The sequence below is a fragment of the Balaenoptera borealis genome, assembly GCF_965194805.1.
Source record: "Balaenoptera borealis genome assembly, chromosome: 8".
In the NCBI taxonomy this organism is placed as follows: Eukaryota; Metazoa; Chordata; class Mammalia; order Artiodactyla; family Balaenopteridae; genus Balaenoptera; species Balaenoptera borealis.
In genome coordinates, this window is record NC_138865.1 from 24,248,281 (window position 1) to 24,267,002 (window position 18,722).

General features: G+C 37.4%; 1 protein-coding gene across 8 annotated transcripts in view; it reads left to right on the forward strand.

Moving 5' to 3' along the window:
- The first annotated feature begins 8,485 nt into the window (after positions 1-8,485).
- Positions 8,486-18,722, forward strand: part of LOC309633323 (uncharacterized protein) — a 101,127-nt gene continuing 90,890 nt past the window's right edge. For 2 of the 8 annotated variants that reach the window (XM_082402010.1, XM_082402003.1), the window contains exons 1-3: positions 13,323-13,705; positions 14,470-14,528; positions 16,515-16,641. In XM_082402010.1, coding sequence (XP_082258136.1) covers positions 13,639-13,705; positions 14,470-14,528; positions 16,515-16,641 — 253 coding nt within the window. In that variant the 5' untranslated portion in view covers positions 13,323-13,638. The other 6 variants (XM_082402005.1, XM_082402008.1, XM_082402004.1 and 3 more) reach the window with 6 other exon arrangements.

The following is an 18,722-nucleotide window of genomic DNA, read 5'->3' on the forward strand; positions in this document are numbered from 1 at the left end:
TATCTAATGTCAAAAGTGGGGTATTGAAGTTCCCTACTGTTATTGCATTGTTGTCTATTTTCCCCTTCAGATCTGTTAGCATTTGTTTAATATATTTAGGTGCTCTGATAATGGGTGCATATATATTTATAACTGATACATCCTTTTGGTGAATTGACCATCTTATTATTATATAATAAATTTTATTCTCTTGTTACAACTTTTGACAAAATCTATTTTGTCTGATCTAAGAATAGTTGCTCCTGCTCTACTGTGGTTTCCATTTGCATGATATACCTTTTTGCATCTTTTTTACTTTTAGCTCATTTGTGTCTTAAAGCTAAAATGAGTCTTTTGTTAGCAGCATATAGTTGGGATATATTTTTTAATCCATTCAGTCACTCTATATCTTTTGATTAGAGAATGATACTCCTTTTACATTTAAAATCATTCTTAATAGGTAAGGACATATCGTTGACATATTATACATTGTTTTCTGGCTGTTTTGTAGTTCATTTGTTTTATTGCTTCCTCTTTGCTGTTTTCTTTTGTGATTTGATGATTTTCTGTAGTGGCATGCTTTGATTCCTTTCCTTCCATCATTTATGTATCTACTACAGGTTTTTCACTTGAGGTTAATGAGGCTTATATAAAATATCATTTAGTTAAAATGGTCTATACTAAACTGATAACTTTGATCACATACAAAATTCTACAATTTTACTTTCTGTCACACATTTTATGTTTTTGATATCACATTTTATATCTTTTATATTGTGTATCCATTAACAAATTATTGTAGCTATACTTATTTTTAAAATACTTTTGTTCTTTTGTTTTACTTTACAGTAAAGTGATTTACACATTGCCATTACAGTATTAGACTCTTCTGAACTTGACCATATAGTTACCTTTACCTGTGTGTGTTATTATACTTTCATGTTTTCAAATTACTAATTAGCATCCTTTCATTGACCCTTGAAGAACTCCTTTTAGCATGTCTTGTAAGACATTTCTAATGGTGATAAACTTTTTCAGCTAAAGGAAAAGTCCTTTATCTCTCCTTTATTTCTGAAGGGCAGCTTTGCTAGTAAAGAATTTTTGATTGACAGTTGTTTTTTTTTTTCTTTCAGCACTTTGAGTATATCATCCTACTCTCCCATGGTCTGCAAGATTTCTGTTGAGAAACCCACTGAAAGCCTTACAGGGGTTTCTCTGTAAATGGTGAGTTTTTTAATCTCTTGCTGCTATCAAAATTCTCATTTTCTTTAATTTTAAACAGTATTATTATAACATGTCTTGGAGAAAATCTCTTTGAGTTGAATATGTTTGGGGACCTAAGAGCTTCATGGATTTGGATATGCATTTCTCTCCAAGATTTTGGAAATTCTCAGTCATTATTTCTTTAAATAAGCTTTCTGCTCTTTTTTTCTCTCTCTCTACCTCTTCTGGGACTCCATTAATGCATAAGTCATTTTGCCCAATGGTATCCCATAATGCACATACGCTTTCTTTACTTTCTTTCATTCTTTTTTTCTTTGTTCTCCTCTGATTTGATAATTTCAAATGACTTGTCTTTGACTTCATGAATTCTTTCTTCTGATTGATACAATTTGATCCTCTTTATTGTATTTTTCATTTTAGTCATTGTATTGTTCAACCCCAGAATTTCTGTTTGGTTCTTTTTTATAATTTCTATCACTCTATTAAACTTCTAATTTTGTTCACGTATTGCTTTTTAAAAATTATTTCATTGTATAACCTTTCTGCATTTTCCTGTGTTCACTGAAATTCTTTAAAACTATTATTTTGTATTTTTATCAGGCAAATCATAGATTTCCATTTTGGGGAGGTTAATTAATGGAAAATTATTGTGTTCCTTTGGTGGTGTCATGTTTCCTTGATTTTTCATGTTTCTTGAATTCTTGTGTGTTGTAGTCTTACATTATTGAAGCAGCAGTCACCCTCCTAGACTTTATGACTGACATCAGGAGAGAAATCCCTTTTCTTGCAACCCCTAAAAGTTTGGAGGATTTCCTCAAATATTTTCTATGGATATGCCTGCTCTACACTTCTTGTTCCCTCTTGGGGTTGGAGGGATTATTAAGATTGCATGCCTTCTTTTGATCCTGCAAAGCCAGAATGCATGCAGACAGATTCCCGTTTGCTTTACCTGGGGCAGTGCTGAATGATCAAGCTTATGTGCTTTCTCCCAATCTCACAGAGTTGGGTTGACTTTCTGTGTGCTAGCCATTTGCAATGTCTCATTCTCACCACCAGTGAGTTATGCACAGGGAGCTGGTCATGGGGGGATGGTAGGTGAGGCACATGGTTTGTTGGGCATGCCTGTGAGTTGGTTGAGGGGGGTGGGGTCCAGAGGCAAGCATCCCCAGTGGCTTGTGAGCAGACTTCCTGATGGAGTCTGTGAAGCAGTTAGTAAGATCCATGCCCTTCTGATGCATTCAGAACCCTGACTGCTGTGCTCCCAGCCTCTCCCAACCTGTTAGCAGTGAAGCTCACCTCAGTATTCCGGGTGAGGTAATAAAGAAATGGACCTCTTTGGCAGCATTCTGCATAGCTGGAGAAACTGATTGCTCACTCACATGCTCTAAATTTGCCCCATGGGAGAAGTCATGGGCTTCAGGGGTCTCTCTTATCACTGAGCTGTGCCACCTTGAGGGAGGGGTGATGTAGGTAAAGTCAAACTATTCCTTTACCTTCTTCAATGCATCCAGTCTCAGATATTTTTGCTCCAACGGTGTGTTGGAATCTCTCTGGCATGTGGCAGGCAGCTGTCATTCTTATATTGCAACAGGAAAAGAGGTTTGGAAAATCTCACTAGTACAATATGAAAACCCTCACTTAATCCTATTATTTTGAGCTCATTGTCTCATCTTTCCTCTCACTATATCTGCTTTTCTCCATTTAGGAGACTTTCTAGTGATTAGCCTGAATAGTAAGCTTAATTCTTCTCAGGGGCATGCATCTTATATAGATCTATGTGTGTGTGTTTTTAATTCCCTGTATACACACATGTTTTAAATAACTTAATTTTTTGAAGGGTCTCACTCCAGCTTCTCCTTGGAGCTTTAGATGATTTATTATATGGGTCCTATAATCTATTGCTCTAGAGATTTCAAATCTTAGGATCTGCAGGTCTTAGGATCCCCAAAGCCTTCCCATGCAGTGCCCACTTATTCTTCCCATATGAGGTCTGAGTTAGGCAAGACAGAGACCAGTTCTTCAGGCAGCTCCAAGGCAGGTCACAATGCTGTAAATAAGCTCTCCTTTTTCCCCTCCTGTTCAAGGAAAGAAATTGAGAACTGGATGCCACGTCTTCCATACCAAGCTGTGCCATGCAATAAATGGGTTGGGACATGTGTGAGCAAAAATGCCACAAAATTTCTTGTCGACTTGAATTTTTTGCCATAGTTCGATGTTCACTTGGTTGGTGCACAGCCCTTTGTCTGTTTTCCTGAGTCCCTATATAGTATATTTTTCCAGTTGTGCTTTTTTATGCATTTGTTTCCCTGAGGAAGTGATGGCTTGGAGCTTCCACCATTTTGCTGACTTACTGCTTTTTAATATTTATTCTTTTTGGTGTAGAGTTCTGTGTGTTTTGACAAGTGCACAATATCATGCACTCACGATTATAGTTCATAAAAAATTGTTTTGCTATGATTAAAAAAAAAAAAAACTTGTGCTTCACCTACTCAGCCCTCCCACATTCTTGTTAACCATCTGGCATCCACTGATTATTTTACTGTCTCTAAAGTTTTGCCTTTTCCACAATTACATATAATTGGAAACATGCATTATGTTTGGTGGGGATATGGAGAAATTAGAACCCTCGTACATTGCTGGTTTGAATTTAAAATAGTTCCGCTGCTATGGAAAACAAATAGATGGTTCCTCAAAAAGTTAAACATAGAATTAACTTATGACCCAACAATTCTACTTTCTGCTCTACCCCAAATAATTGAAAACAGTTTTCAAGTAAACACGTTTTACATAAATGTTCATAGCAGCAGTATTCACACTAGCTAAAAGATGGAGACAACCCAAATATCTTATCAGCTAATGAATGCATAAAGAAACTGTGGCATTATATACAATGGAATATTATTCAGCCGTAAAGGGAATAAAATACTGGTACATGCTGCAAGATGGATAATCCTTGAAAACAGTATAAGTGAAAGAATCCAGATACAAAAGGCTACCTATTCTATGATTTCGTTTATGTGAATCATCCAAAATAGGCAAAAGCATAAAGACAGAAAGCAGATGGATGGTTGAAGGAGATTGGGGACCTAGGGATGAGAAGAAACTGCTTAATGGGTATAGTTGTTTGGAGGGGTAATGAGAAATTTGTGGTACTGTACAATGTTGACAGCTGCAAATCCTTGCAAATATACAAAATGCCACTGTATTGTACACTTTAAAATTATTAACTGTGTATTTTATCACAATCAATCCATAAATTTTGTTACAAATGAGAAAGGAGAAATAACTGGAGTTGAAAGGAAATTGATATATTGCCAGAAATATTCCCAAGAAAGATTGTGTGCAACTATTTTTAAAAAGTTTTATTATTATTTTGATTTGACAGGTAATGAGATATTTTATTTTGGACACTCATTACCACATCTTAGGCATAACCCAAATTTTAATCAAGTTAGAAAGATTAAACTGTTTGATATTTCCTAGAGGAGCCTTAGAAAATTATAAAGATTTGTTTTTTCACCTTGTTGGGCTGCACCCCACAGGCTTGCCTGTACTTGCCCAGCTTTAAGACAGAAGAAAGAGCCTGGAGTCAGCAACAGAGACATCAATGGTTTAATGAACAGGGGAGCTTACACGTCTGAAGCAAGGTCCTGGAGGAACATCCCACCGTGTGCGGTGGACAGCGGGCAGGACATGGTGGCAGTCTTCACTCCCAGGGGAAGGGGAGATTACCAGTTATAGGGGAATTGATGTCAGGTGGGCTCATTAGTTACCAGGGGAACCAGTAGAGGGGGTTTTCCCCTCACCACCCCTTTGATAAGCTATCCTTAGCTGGGGCCTGAGGCAAGTAGTCAGGAAGGTCAGTCCTGTGAGTTGGGTGTAGGTGAAGCAGGCCCTGGTCAGGAAGTGGCCTGACCATACACACCTTATGAAAAGTGAGAGAATAGAAACAACTAGATTTGATGTAGTACTATTAATGAGTTTCAAGGGAAGAGTTGTCAAATAAGAAGAGATGGCCAGTCTTTCTCAGGTTAAATTTGTATACATGAAAGTCTACTTAATATAAATTTTTCTGAGACTATGTGTTATCTATATTGGAAGTCCCTGGTGATTTTTCCATGCCCTTGCTGTTCATAATATGTTTTAACCTCAGGGTAAATACTAATCAAAATTCATAGTTGGGGAGGAGAGGAGAGAAAAAGGTGAGGGAAACTAAGATGTACAAACTTGCAATAACAAAATAAATAACTCACAGGTATAAAAGGTACAGTGTGGGAAATATAGTCAATAATTATGTAATAACTTTATATGGTGACAGATGACGACTAGACTTAATCATTGTGACATTTTGAAATGTATAGAAATATCAAAACACTACGTTGGGTACCAGGAACTAACAGAGTGTTGTAGGTCAATTATACTTCAAAAACAAACATACAAGCAAACAAAATCATTTAAAAAGAAATCAGATTTGTGGTTACCAGAGATGGAAGGTGGGAAGAGGGGGAATTGGATGAAGGTGGACAAAAACCACAAACTTCCAGTTATAAAATAAATAATAGGGCTGTAATGTACAACATGATAAATACAATTAACACTTCCATACGTTATATATGAAAGTTGTTCAGAGAGTAAATCCTAAGAGTTCTCATCACAGGGAAGAATTTTTTTTCTATTTCTTTAACATATTTTTATGAGATGGTGGATGCTCACTAAATTTCTTATGGTCATCATTTCATGATATATGTAAGGCAAATCATTATGTTGTACACCTAAAACTCATACAGTGATGTTTCTCAATTGTATTTCAACAAAACTGGAAAAAAAATCAGAAAATATATTGCTTTCCTATATTCTATTTTCTATTTCCTATATTTTCTATATTCTATTTCCTATAGTCTTGGCAGTGCTTGAATAATATTAGGTAGAAAACAATGTAGTGTAAATCATTTTATTTTATTTATTCCTTAAATAACCAGATAAGGCCAGTCTCACTTAGGAACCTAATATATTCCATTAATTAATGAACTTTGTTAAATAATTAATCTTAATTCTTTCCATTGATAGACTTGGGACTAAACTCTCTGAATATTACAGTAAATGCTGAAAAATATATTGTAGCACTCAACACTTATTCCTGTTGAAAAATTTTAGCAAACCAGGAATAGCAGGAAATCTCTTTTCTTAGTGGGAATTCACCAGAAACTTAGAGTATGAATTATATTTAGCAAAGATTTGTTAGAAACACTACCTTTAAAAAGAGGAAATGCTTCCAAAACTCAAACCTGATTATGTCATTGCTGGCCTTCACAGCGTTGCATGCTCATATTGCTTGCAGAATAAAGTCACTGCCCTTTGACCTTATAGGACAAAGGAAAGGACAGGAAAGGTAACAATTAACCTTAGTAAAGCAGTTTGGCACCTGAATTCAGCTCTTTTCAGAAAGGATTAATTTCCCCCCAGCACCTCCTGGGTAATGATCAGGATAAAAAGGATAGGGGTTTATATGGAGCTATTTTGAAATTTAGGTTCTCTTCTGATAATTCTAGGTTAGGTTATCCCCTTGTTTTCCTTGACACCTCCCTGGGGGGACACACTGTTATAGTCTTGAGTGGCTGTACACATATATGGAGGCTTAGGTGACTAATCCTATTTTAGTTTCCTTCCCTGAAGTTTGTCAGAATACTCAGATAAAAGGATTATTTAAATTGTTATTTTTTTACAGAGGGATGTCTAATCTGTGATTTGGTTTCACCCTACTTTCTAGCTAATAATTCTCAGGAAAAAGGGCCCCTGAGAGTAGCTCTGATTAAATTCCAAAGGCAAATACAAATAAACATAAATTCTTTTAAAAATTCAAGAAAGGTTTTTTAAAAAATATTTTTAAAATAAATTTATTTATTTATTTATTTTTGGCTGAGTTGGATCTTCATTGCTGTGCACAGGCTTTCTCTGGTTGTGGCAAGCAGGGGGCTACCCTTTAATGTGGTGCAAGGGTTTCTCATTGCGGTGGCTTCTCTTTGTTGTGGAGCACGGGCTCTAGGCACTCAGGCTTCAGTAGCTGTGGCACATGGGCTCGGTAGTTGTGGCTTGTGGGCTCTAGAGCACAGGCTCAGTAGTTGTGGCGCACAGGCTTAGTTGCTCTGCAGCATGTGGGATCTTCCTGGCCCAGAGCTCAAACCCGTGTCCCCTGTATTGGCAGGCCGATTCTTAACCACTGTGCCACCAGAGAAGTCCAAAAAAGGTATTTTTTAAAAACTTTATTTTGTCTTATATTGAAAAGCTTTTGCTGTTTTTCCCCCCAGATTGACAGGTTTTTTCCTTTTAGACTTTTTCTTTTTCTTCTTCTTCTTCTTCTTTTTTTTTTTTTCTCTTGCATTGATTCTGACAAGAAATTTGTCATCTTTCTCCTGGCTTCCTTGTACAAAATATTTTTTTTCTCCAGCTGTTTTTAATATTTTATGTTTATCACTGGTTTTGAGCAATTTGATTGTGATGTGTCTTGGTGTACCTTTATGTTTCTTAGGCTTGAGGTTCACTAAGTTTCATGGATGTATGTATTTACAGTTTGAAAATTTTTGAAAATTTTTCAAACATTATTTCTTTAAATTTTCTCTCCTACAGGAACTCCAATTACGTATGCATTTGGCTACTTGAAGTTGTTCTACCATTTGCTGTTCATTGTTAGCTTTTTGCTGTCTGTTCTTTTTTTTTCCTTATGTCTCCTCTCCTGAAATGCATCATGTGCTGTTAATCCCATCCATTGTATTTTTCATATCAAGAATTATAAGTTTCATCTACATCTAGAACTTCAATTTGAATCTTCTGTTTCATTTCCCATGCCTCTACTTAACTTTTGAATGTATGGAATACAGTGATAATGACTGTTTTAATACCCTTCTCTTCTAATTCTAACACCTGTGTCAGGATAGCAACAATTTTAATTGATTTCTTTTACTCCTTGTGGGTGCCAGTTTTTTGAGTCTTTATACTCAAATCATTTTAAATTGGATTCCAGACTTGTTGGGTGGTGGATATTTTGTAGTCATATAAATATTCTTAAGCTTGGTTCTGAGATATATTTATGTTAGTTGTAAACCATTTGATCTTTTTGTGTTTCACCATTAAGATTTGTTAAGTGACATGAAAGCAAGGCTCATCTTTGGTCTATCTTGCCCTGAACCACGGGCCAGCCATGACCAAGCACCTCAACCTAAGGGAGCAGCACCAATTTGGTCAGGCCTTTCTGCCAGGTAGGGACATACTCCCCTTGCTCTCTTGCTGGGACTCTAATAGGCTTCCCACACTAATCCTGAGCACAAACCCAAGAACAGAGTAGAGGGATTTTTATTTCTTTTTCTCTCCTGTCAATCCAGCATCTAGAAAAACAGGTGTCATACAACAGGTTATAATAAATACACAGAAAAACTATTTTATATATTATATATATAGTATATAATTATATATACTTTTTCTCTGTTAGTAATCTTTATGTTAAAGTCTATTATGACATTTAATACAGCTCCACCAGCCTTCCTGTGCTTATTATTTTTAATTCATCAATGAAGCTGTGTTAGTTTGCTAGGTCTGCCACCACAAAACAGCACTGGGTTCTTAAGCAATAGAAATTTATTTTCTTATAGTTTGAGAGTCTCAAATTTCAAAATCAAGGTGTCAGTAAGTTTGATTTCTTCTGTGGCATCTCTCCTTGACTTGCAAATTGTTGCCTCCATTTTAAATTTAAATATATTTGACATATAACATCAAGTAAATTCAAGGAGTACAATATGTTGATTTGACAGATTTATATATTGTAATATGATTGCCATTGTAGTGAAAATTACCACCTCTATCATGTCAAACAATTATCATTTCTTTTTAGTGATTGGAATAATTCAGGTCTAATCTCTTAGCAAGTCTCTTAACAATAAAATAAAATATTGTTATCTATATTCATTACACTGTGATCACAGATCTCTGGGACTGGGACTTCCCTGGTGGTCCAGTGGTTGAGAATCTGCCTTCCAATGCAGGGGATGCAGGTTTGATCCCTAGTCGGGGAACTAAGATCCCACATGCCACAGGGCAACTAAGTCCGTGTACCGTAACTACTGAGCCTGAGCACTCTGGAGCCCACACGCCACAACTGGAGAGAAGCCCACAAGCCACAACAAAAGATCCCGAGTGCTGCAACTAACACTCGATGCAGCCAAAATAAATAAATAAATAAATAAATAAATAAATATTAAAAAGAAAAGAAAGTATGCAGGCTCAACAATATACTTAAAAAAAAAGATCTCTGGGACTTTTTTAGTGTTGCCTTCTTATTGTGTCTTCATATGGTCTTTCCTCTGTATGTATGCATCCCTTATATCTCCTTGTGTATACAAATCTTCTTATAAGGACACCAGGTAGATTGGATTAGAGCTTACCTTCACAGTCTCATTTTAACTTAATTACTTCTTTAAGGGAATTTCCTGGTGGTTCAATGGTTAGGACTCTGAACTTTCACTGCCGAGGCCACAGGTTTGATCCTTGGTCAGGGAATTAGGATCCCACAAGTCACGTGACACAGACAAAAAGAAAAAAAAATAAGTTTACTTTTTTGATGGTCCTAACCCTGAATATAGTTATATTCTAAGGTATTGAAGGTTAGGGCTTCAATATATTAACTTCAAGGTTGGGGTACAATTCTGCCCATATGAGAAAGACAAATAATGATAAATATTGAAAATGAGTAACATTATGTTCATGAAAATCAAGATCATTAACATTCAAATTAGTTTAAAAAATAAATAAGAGAATGAAGGAAAAAATATTGTTAACATATCAAAACCAATAGCTCTCACATGTGCAAATAAATACTTGTTATACAATATGTGAAGATGATTTATTTATAGTAATAAGAATCAAACTGAAAGAACTTAATAAATGTTTACCTGTACGTTCATCTATTTGTAGAAAACTATTAACCTGCATAAGGGATTTAAAGACTATACAGTGACCGGAAGTATATTATTGGAAGACTGGATAATGTCATTATTTTATTATTGTAAAAATACTATTTCTCAGTTTAACTGATAAGTGTAATGCTACTCAGAACCTCAACATGATTATTTTAGAGATTTGGGCCTACAAACTTATGGTAATGTTTCTCTTGATGAATATCTTGTGAGGATAGCTAGGGAAATTCTGAAAATTAAGAATCAAGAGAAATGATTAGTACTACATGGTATTTATATCCATAAGAAAGCTAAAGTAATTAACATTTTGCTTAAATGGTACATTGATAGGTAGATGAAGGGAAAAACAATAACAAAATGTCTATGAATACATCCAAGTACATAATGGAATTTTATATGTAATAGACATTGGTTTTCAGAATAATAAAGAGGACTCTAGTTTCAGAACCTATTTGAAAAAAATTTAGAACTTGTAACTCACACATACAGTAAAAAAATGCCCAATGTAAATACGTAGATGTGAATGGTCAATTCAATTAGCCTCTGTAATAACTATTTATCAAAGAATAATAAAATCCAATGTTGGAATAGGGGTGGGAGAAATGGAACTCTCATGTAATGTGACCCAAACTCTCTTCTTGACCAAACTTTAGTCAGGCTCCTCTAAACCCTCTTTTTGACTAGGCCTTGACTTTGGCATTCCATATACATCCCATCCTTGACAGGCATACATAGTTCAGTTTTAACAAGAATCCTGCTAATTCAGTTTAGAATCCTCATCCTTGATCTTCATCCCTCACCATTGACATCTAAGCCTTAGGCCTCTCTTTAGCAAGAATCTCAATAGGTCAGTTTAGTAAGAATCCCTCTACCTTTGAAGTCTCCCTCTAGTCATTTTCTACCCATGTATTCCCTCACTTTGCTCATCAGCTATAAATCCCCACCTTTCTTTGCTGTATTTGGAGTTGAGTCTGATCTCTCTTCCCTACTGCAATCTTCTTGAATAAGGTCTTTCTTACTGTTTGACTAAGTGTCAGAACAGCTTTTTCTTTCACAAATCCTAGTGTGAGCATAAACTAGCACAGCCTCTTTGATGGCTTGTTGTTAACATCTACCAACTTTTACACACCTATTTTAATTTAGCAATTCTATATTTTAGAATTTGTATTGCAGAAATAATGCAAACATGAAAAGAAGTATAGACACAAATATATAGTGCACATTTACAGTAATGAAAATTGGAACAAACTAAACATCCATGAAAAAGATTTTTATTTTAAAAAAAAGATATACCCGTCCAATACAATATCATGCAGCCAAGAAATAGCATGATGTAATTCTAAATAATTTGACCTGCTAACATGATTATACCCTAATTGAGGATCAAAACAAGTTGTAAATAAGTCAGAGAAAAGAATAATTCCTTTTTGAAAAATGTATTCCTCTAGTGGTCTGCACTGAATAAAGTCAGAGCTAAGCACCAGTTAACACTGGTTACATTTGGGAAGGAGATGGAGAGTGGGAAGTTGGTCCAGTTATCCCATCAAGCACTACTCTTTTGATTAAATGGATCCTGTGTTTCTGTATAATTTAATATAGAATGCTGAAATACATTTATATACGATAAAGAAAACAGGAAATGCTCCGTAAAGTGTGAAGGAAGAATGCTTTTTCAACAGCTTTGCTCAGCCCAGAATTTCAGGCGTATGAAAAGTTGCAAAATATATTGAGTATTTTGCTAGGCCTATGTCATAAGGAGGGCCATCTAGTCTACATAAAACATACTTGGTTGGGTTATCAGTTTATTATATAGTCATATTTAGCTTTAACACTTGGAGTTCAAGGATTTTTTTGTAGAAAATCACTGCCAAATGCAAGTTTGTCTGCCTGATGCATAGTGAAGCCAAACAAACCAAAAGGAAGTTTGGAGCAGATAAAGTTTTATTGAAAAGGCTAAGGAAGGAGAAATGGTGGCTCATGCTTAAAAGACCCAAACTCCTGGATGATTTTGGGGTAAGAGTTTTTACAGGCAAAATTTCAGGCAAGAGCTACAGGGTGTGTTACTGTGGTTGGTGGTGAGCTAACAGGGTGGTGTTCAGGAATCGTGTGCTCCACCTGAAGCTACCATCCTCCGGCGGGGTTGCAGCCCTGGTTTGCGGCCTTAGTTCCTTCAGAAGAACTGAAATATATGTTGCTATGTATATCCCTTGAGGAGGAATGAGGTCCCTGCTTTATAGTTGCACTATTGTTTTTTTGACTGCTCCACCTTTCTTCTACATTCCATTCTTTCCCTTATTAGTAACTGTCTGAATCTGCCCTTTGGAACTCAGGGATGGCCTGGGAGGCTGAAGCCTTTTGCCTGCAAAAAAAGCAGGGGACAGGGAAAGCCTTTTGTACCTAGCAGGGCCCTGCAGGGTGCTGCTTGGTTTCAAAATGGCAAAAAATGAAAAAAGATACCTGTTCCATTATGAATAAACTGGTGAACTCACTTTGGAAAAAATACGCTATTTGTCCTTTACAAAGGAAGCCCACATGATGGCAAGTAGGTTAACTAATGCAGAGACAGAAAATTCTATTCCATTAGGAGGACATTTTCTCAAGACTATAAGGATTTAGCAATTTGGACAATCTGATTTCGGCCATGAGCTTTCCCAGTTTTGCCCTTGAACCTCCACATACGCCAGGTATGAAGATGGCCTAAGACCCACAGTGTGGAGACACACCCGATCCAGGGTCTCTGGGCACCGAGGACCCTTGGACAAGCATTTCTCCCATATTTCTACCCTGCAGCAGGAAACCGATTGCTCTGTTCAAAGTCAGCTCAGGGAGCGCGCAGAGAGCGAAGGGAAATGTAGTCTCTCCCCTCCACCTTCCCCCTGGTCTCTAGGGGCTCCCTCTGCGCATGTGCAACTTAGGCCCCGCCTCTTCCCTTTTGCGTTCACAGGTCGGGAGAAGGGAAGATTGTGGAGCGTCTCTGTCGGGGTCGCAGGTGCGGGAACTGTGCAGCCGGGACGGGGACTTCGCGTGGCCTGGAGCTTTGCTGAGAGCCGCGTTCTTGTGGCGGGGGCGGAAGCGGGACGTCTCGGGCCGTCCTCTGGCCCAGGCGGGACTGCAGTGCCCGGTTCTGGCCTGGACCTCCGCCCTGGGAAGGTGGGTGGGGCGATCCCGGTTCGGGCCTTGTGGTCTCGGGGGCCAGTGGAGCTGAGACCCGTTAGGAGAGGGGACGGTGCGTGTGGGGACGGAATGCCCGGCCCCGCCCGCATCTGACGGGGGGACGCCGGGGCGGACAGTGGGAGCGAAAGCGCGGTGGTCACGCTGGCCGTGAGCGGGCCAGAAAGCGCGGGCGGAGGGTGTGCTGGGCCGCCCTGCTCTGGAGCGGGAGAGACCCGGTCAGTTACAGCCGTGTCACCTGTACTGTGGGCGGGAGAAGTAACCTGGGGGCGAGTCAGGTCTGCAGAGGAGGCTATGAATAATGCCTGCTTCATGGCGTTGTTCTGAGAATTCTATATGGGTCGTTTGGAAAAAGAGCCAAGTGCCAGGTACTAACCGTCGAAAAAGTGATAATGTTGTTATTTAGAAGGCACTTTGTTCTTTTCATTGGGTGGTTTACATAAGCCTCCCAATTATCTCGTGATAGCGGTATGAGCATCTGCATTAGACACACGTTAAGCAAAAAGCAAATCTGAGTCTCAGGTTGGTGAGGTGGTCCTGAGTTTGAGAGGGCCGGTGACTTCTCCAGGCTCAACCGGATTGTGACAGAGCCAGGAGTCGAACAGTCGTTCATACTGTTCAGTCATCAAAAGAAACTTATCAAGAGTCCCTTTTGAGAAACTGCAGCCCACTTCAATAATTTTTTTAAATTGCCTTCAAGCACCCCATCCTTTCTACTGGGGTTTTTGTGGATTCTCTAACTCAAGGGGTAAACAATTTTGCTGGGAAAATCGATAAAGAATACAGTCTGTGTCTCTTTTTCTACTGTTAATTTTTATGAAATAGTGTCATCCTTTGGTGTACTTCAGTCATCTGTTGTTAGGTTTCTGTTTGTATTGTTTAAATCACTTTAAATCAATAGACAGAATTGTTTTTACAAAATGAGAAGTGGTAGGTTTAAGGCCGTGCTCATTTCAAACTGGAAAATGGATAAGTGGTGCTTCCACTGTGTCCTTCCCTCGCCTTTCAAGGTCTAAGGGGAGGCTGTACAGAGGCTGCCCCTAGGCTGGGCTGCTGAGGTGATTGGGAGGTGAATGTAGGAACTATCAGGCAGGCCAGGTGTCCTAACCCTTTCCTCTTTCTGTCCCCCCAGCTGAATCTTCACCGTCCTCTACACTCTCCCAAAACCTACCGAAAATGAACATATCTGAGGTGAGCTCTTTATTCATCAGCTACTTTGTGCTGTGATAGATATAACTTGATTTCAGATTGCTCTCAGTTTGTGTTACACATCCTTTATCAGTGTAAGTTATTTCTCTTTTATAATCAGTTTAAGATTTTACTTGAGTCGTGAATCTACACTGAATTATATTGAACACCTTTTTGTATCTTTTGGAGTAAAGGTATAGCTTGTTTTCTTTAATCTACAAATATTAGATGTAGCTTAAGTGGATTTTAGAATGTTAACTTACTCTTGAATTCCTGTGTAGACCCTATTTGCTCATGGGTGTGTTTTTTTGTTTTTGTTTTTAAATTTGTAACTGACATCTTTTTGCTAATATCATATTTGAATTTTTATTCCTGTATTGACAAACTAGATTAGCCTATAATTTTGTTTTCTTGTATACCTGACCAACTGTGGTATCTCGGTTGTACTAGTCTTTTCAGGGCACTTTCCTGCTCTTTTCTCTTCTCCCCTCCCCTCCCTTCCCCTTTCCTTTCTCCTATCCCCCTCCCTCTCTTTCTGTCTCTCTCTCTCTCTATTTCATATGAGAAAATCACCTGCTATATATTTCCTTAAACTTACCTCTAAAATTGGGCTTTGTGAGTACATCTGCTTTTTTGTGTAGATGTAGATTATTGAATCACTTTGTTTAAACAATCATAGATCTAGTCTGGTTTTCTATTTTTTTAATTACTACATTTTCAGAGAAAATTGTACATTTTTATCTGTTTTTAAATGTATTTCATAACCTTGTTGATTGTATTCTCATATCTGTTTTGTTATAGCTATAATTTCGGTTTTCATATATTTAAATTTTTTACTTAATACAGGGAATGCTGATCAGAAAGCAACCAAATGTGTTGCTGGTTGGCCCTGTCATAAATCTAAAATTTCAGAGTCTGAGGATGGGTTGGAAATTTGTACAGGTAGTGTATTCTAAATACTGAGTTGAGGGAGCATACACTCAACCATTTTGCTGGTTCCCACTTCAGTACACCAGCTGTCAGTTTCTTTTTTTAGGTAGGTGATACGTTCCTCTGACTCTAAAATCTAAGCAGAAAGCAGACTCATTGAGGTCTGTGATCATTTTGAATTATTTTTTGTGGTTCAAAGAATGAATCAAGGTTATTGTTATTATTTTTTTCTAATGGAGTTTTTTAGTCTTGCATGATTTTTTGTCAGAATATACTTTCTCCGTTGAATTGCCCAGACACCTAAATTAAAGAAATGTGTGTGTGCACATATGTTTGTATATATCATTTTTAGACTTTCTCTTCTTTTGATCTGTGTGTTTCACTTTTGTTAATATCACATACTATCTAGAGGTGGCTATATGGTATGTTTTGAAATCAAGTAATATCAGCTCTCCAACTTTATTGTTTTTCAAAATGGTTTGCATATTCTAGGATGTTTGCCTTTTTACATAAATATTAGAATTAGGTTGTGAATCTAAAAGAACCTGGTAAGCTTTTAATTGTGATTTCATTGAATCTATAGACCTCTTTGTGGAGAACTGATACCTCCACCATATTGAACCTCCTAATCTATGAATTCAATATTTATCTCTGTTTACTAGGTTTTTTAGAGAATTTTGAGGTGAGAAAGGGCATCACTTGACTTATAATTTAAAATATAACTCTGAGAATGGACTCTAGTGAGACAGTGGTGGAAACAGAAGAGTTAGCAGGTTCTTTCAATAATTCTTTCAAGAAATGATGATGTTAGCAGCTGTACTTTGAAGTGATCAAATTTTGAATGGATTTTGAAGGCAGAGCCAAATATATGAAAATGCCTGCTTCCCTAGGACATTGCGTATAAAGAGTATACTGTCAGATATTTTTGATAATATGAAAAGATTTTCAGTTTTTGTCTTACATTTTTAACCACAAACTTGATAGGAATTAGTTCCAAAGGTATTATCCATGTCACCTAATTTTGAATTCTTCAGATTGATGAGAAATGTGCTTTCACAGACATCAGTGTCATTCAGGGACGTGACTGTGGAGTTTACCTTGGAGGAGTGGCAGTGTATGAACTCTGCTCAGCGGACCCTGTACAGAGATGTGATGCTGGAGAACTACAGCCACCTTGTCTCATCGGGTGAGCCTACTTTATCATGCGACTCTGCCTAGAGTGCATGTGATTTTCTGTTGCTTCTTCCTTTTTTTAAAAAAAAACACCTATATTGAGGTATAATAATTGAGTGAATTTTGAAAAATGTGTACAGCTGTACCAGTAAAATCATGATACAGATTATTCCTATCACGTGAAAATTTTCCACTGACTTTCTCAGTCAGTCCTCTCTTCCCACCCATTTTCTGATAATTATTGATCCACTTTCTATTTCAATACATTTGCCTTTTTTGAAATTTCACATACAAGGTTGTGTACTAGTTTTTTGTATGGCTTCTTTCATTTAGCTTAATTCTTTTGAGATTCATGGATGTTTGTTGTGTGTATCTGTATTTATTCTTTTTATTGACGAGTAGTGTTTTGTTCTATGCCATGTATTTTCAGTTGTTCATAAGACATTGAGGTCCTTACCAGTTTGGAGCTATCATAAGTAAAGGTGTTATAAATATTTAAGTCCATGTTTTCATTCCCTTGTGTAAAGACTCTAGTTGTGGTTTTCTGGGTCTCACGGCAAGTATTTGTACCTATAAGGATACCTGGTTTTATTGTGCTTCACTTTATTAGGCTTCCCAGATGTTACGTTTTTTACAAATGGAAAGTCTGTGGCAACCCCTTGGGTCTGACCACATTTATTGCTCCCAGTTTTCGAACAGCATTTGCTCACCTTTATTTCTGTGTCATGTTTTGGTAATTCTCATAACGTTTCAAACTCTTTCATTATTTTATTTGTTATGGTGATCTATGATCTTTGATCTTTGATGTTATATTGTAATTATTTTGGGGCATCATGAATTGCACCCATATGAGATGGCAAACTTAATTGATAAATATTGTGTGTGTTCACACTGCTCCACTAACTGGCCATTCCCCTATCGCTCTCCCTCTCTTCAGGCCTCCCTATTCCCTGAGACACAATAATATTGAAATTAGGCCAATTAATAACCCTACAGTGGCCTGTAAGTGTTCAAGTGAAAGGAAGAGTTGCATGTCTCTTACTTAATACTAAAAGCTAGAAATTATTGGTGAAGAAGGCACCTTGAAAGCCGAGATCAGCTGAAAGCTAGGCCCCTTGCACCAAACAGTCAGCTAAGTTGTGAATGCAATGGAAAAGTTCTTGAAGGAAAATAAAAGTGCTAACTCCAGTGAACACATGAATGATAAGAAAGTGAAACAGCTCAATTGCTGATATGGAGAACATTTTAGTGTCCTGGATAAAAGGTTAAACCAGCCACAACATTCCCTTAAGCCAAATACTAATTCAGGGCACAGCCCTAACTCTCTTCAATTCCGTGAAGGCTGAGGGAGGCGAGGAAGCTGCAGAAGAAGAGGTTGAATCTAGTATAGTTTGGTTCATGGGGGTTAAGGAAAGAAGCTGTCTCTCTTAAGATGAATGTTCAAGGGGGATCAGCAAGTGCTGTTGAAAAAGATGCAGCAAGTTATCCAGAAGATCTAGCTAAGATGATTAATGAAAGTGGCTACACTACACAACACAGTTTCAGTGTAGATGAAATACTCTTCCATTGGAAGAAGATGCCATCTAGGACTTTCAAAGGTAGAGAGAAGAAGTCAATGCCTAGCTTCAAAGCCCAGACTGACTCTCTTGTTAGGGACTAATGCAGCTGGTGACTTTAAGTTGAAGCCAATGCTCATTTACCATTCTGGAAATTCTAGGGCCTTTAGGAATTATGCTGAATCTCTTTTGCCTGTGCTCTGTAAGTGGAACAGCAAAGCCTGGATGACAGCACGTATGTTGACAACATGATTTACTGAGTATTTTAAGCCTGTTGTTAGACCTACTGCTCAGAAAAAAGATTCCTTTCAGAACATGCTCATTGGTTATGCACCTGGTCACTCAAGAACTCTGATGGAGATGTACAATGTGGTTAGTATATTTATGCTTGCTAACACAACATCCATTCTGCAGCCCATGTGTTGAGTTGTTTTGACTTTCAAGTCTTATTATTTAAAAAATATATTTTGTAAAGCTATGGCTGCCATAGATAGTGATTCCTCTATAGATATGGGCAAAGTCAATTGAGAACCTTCTG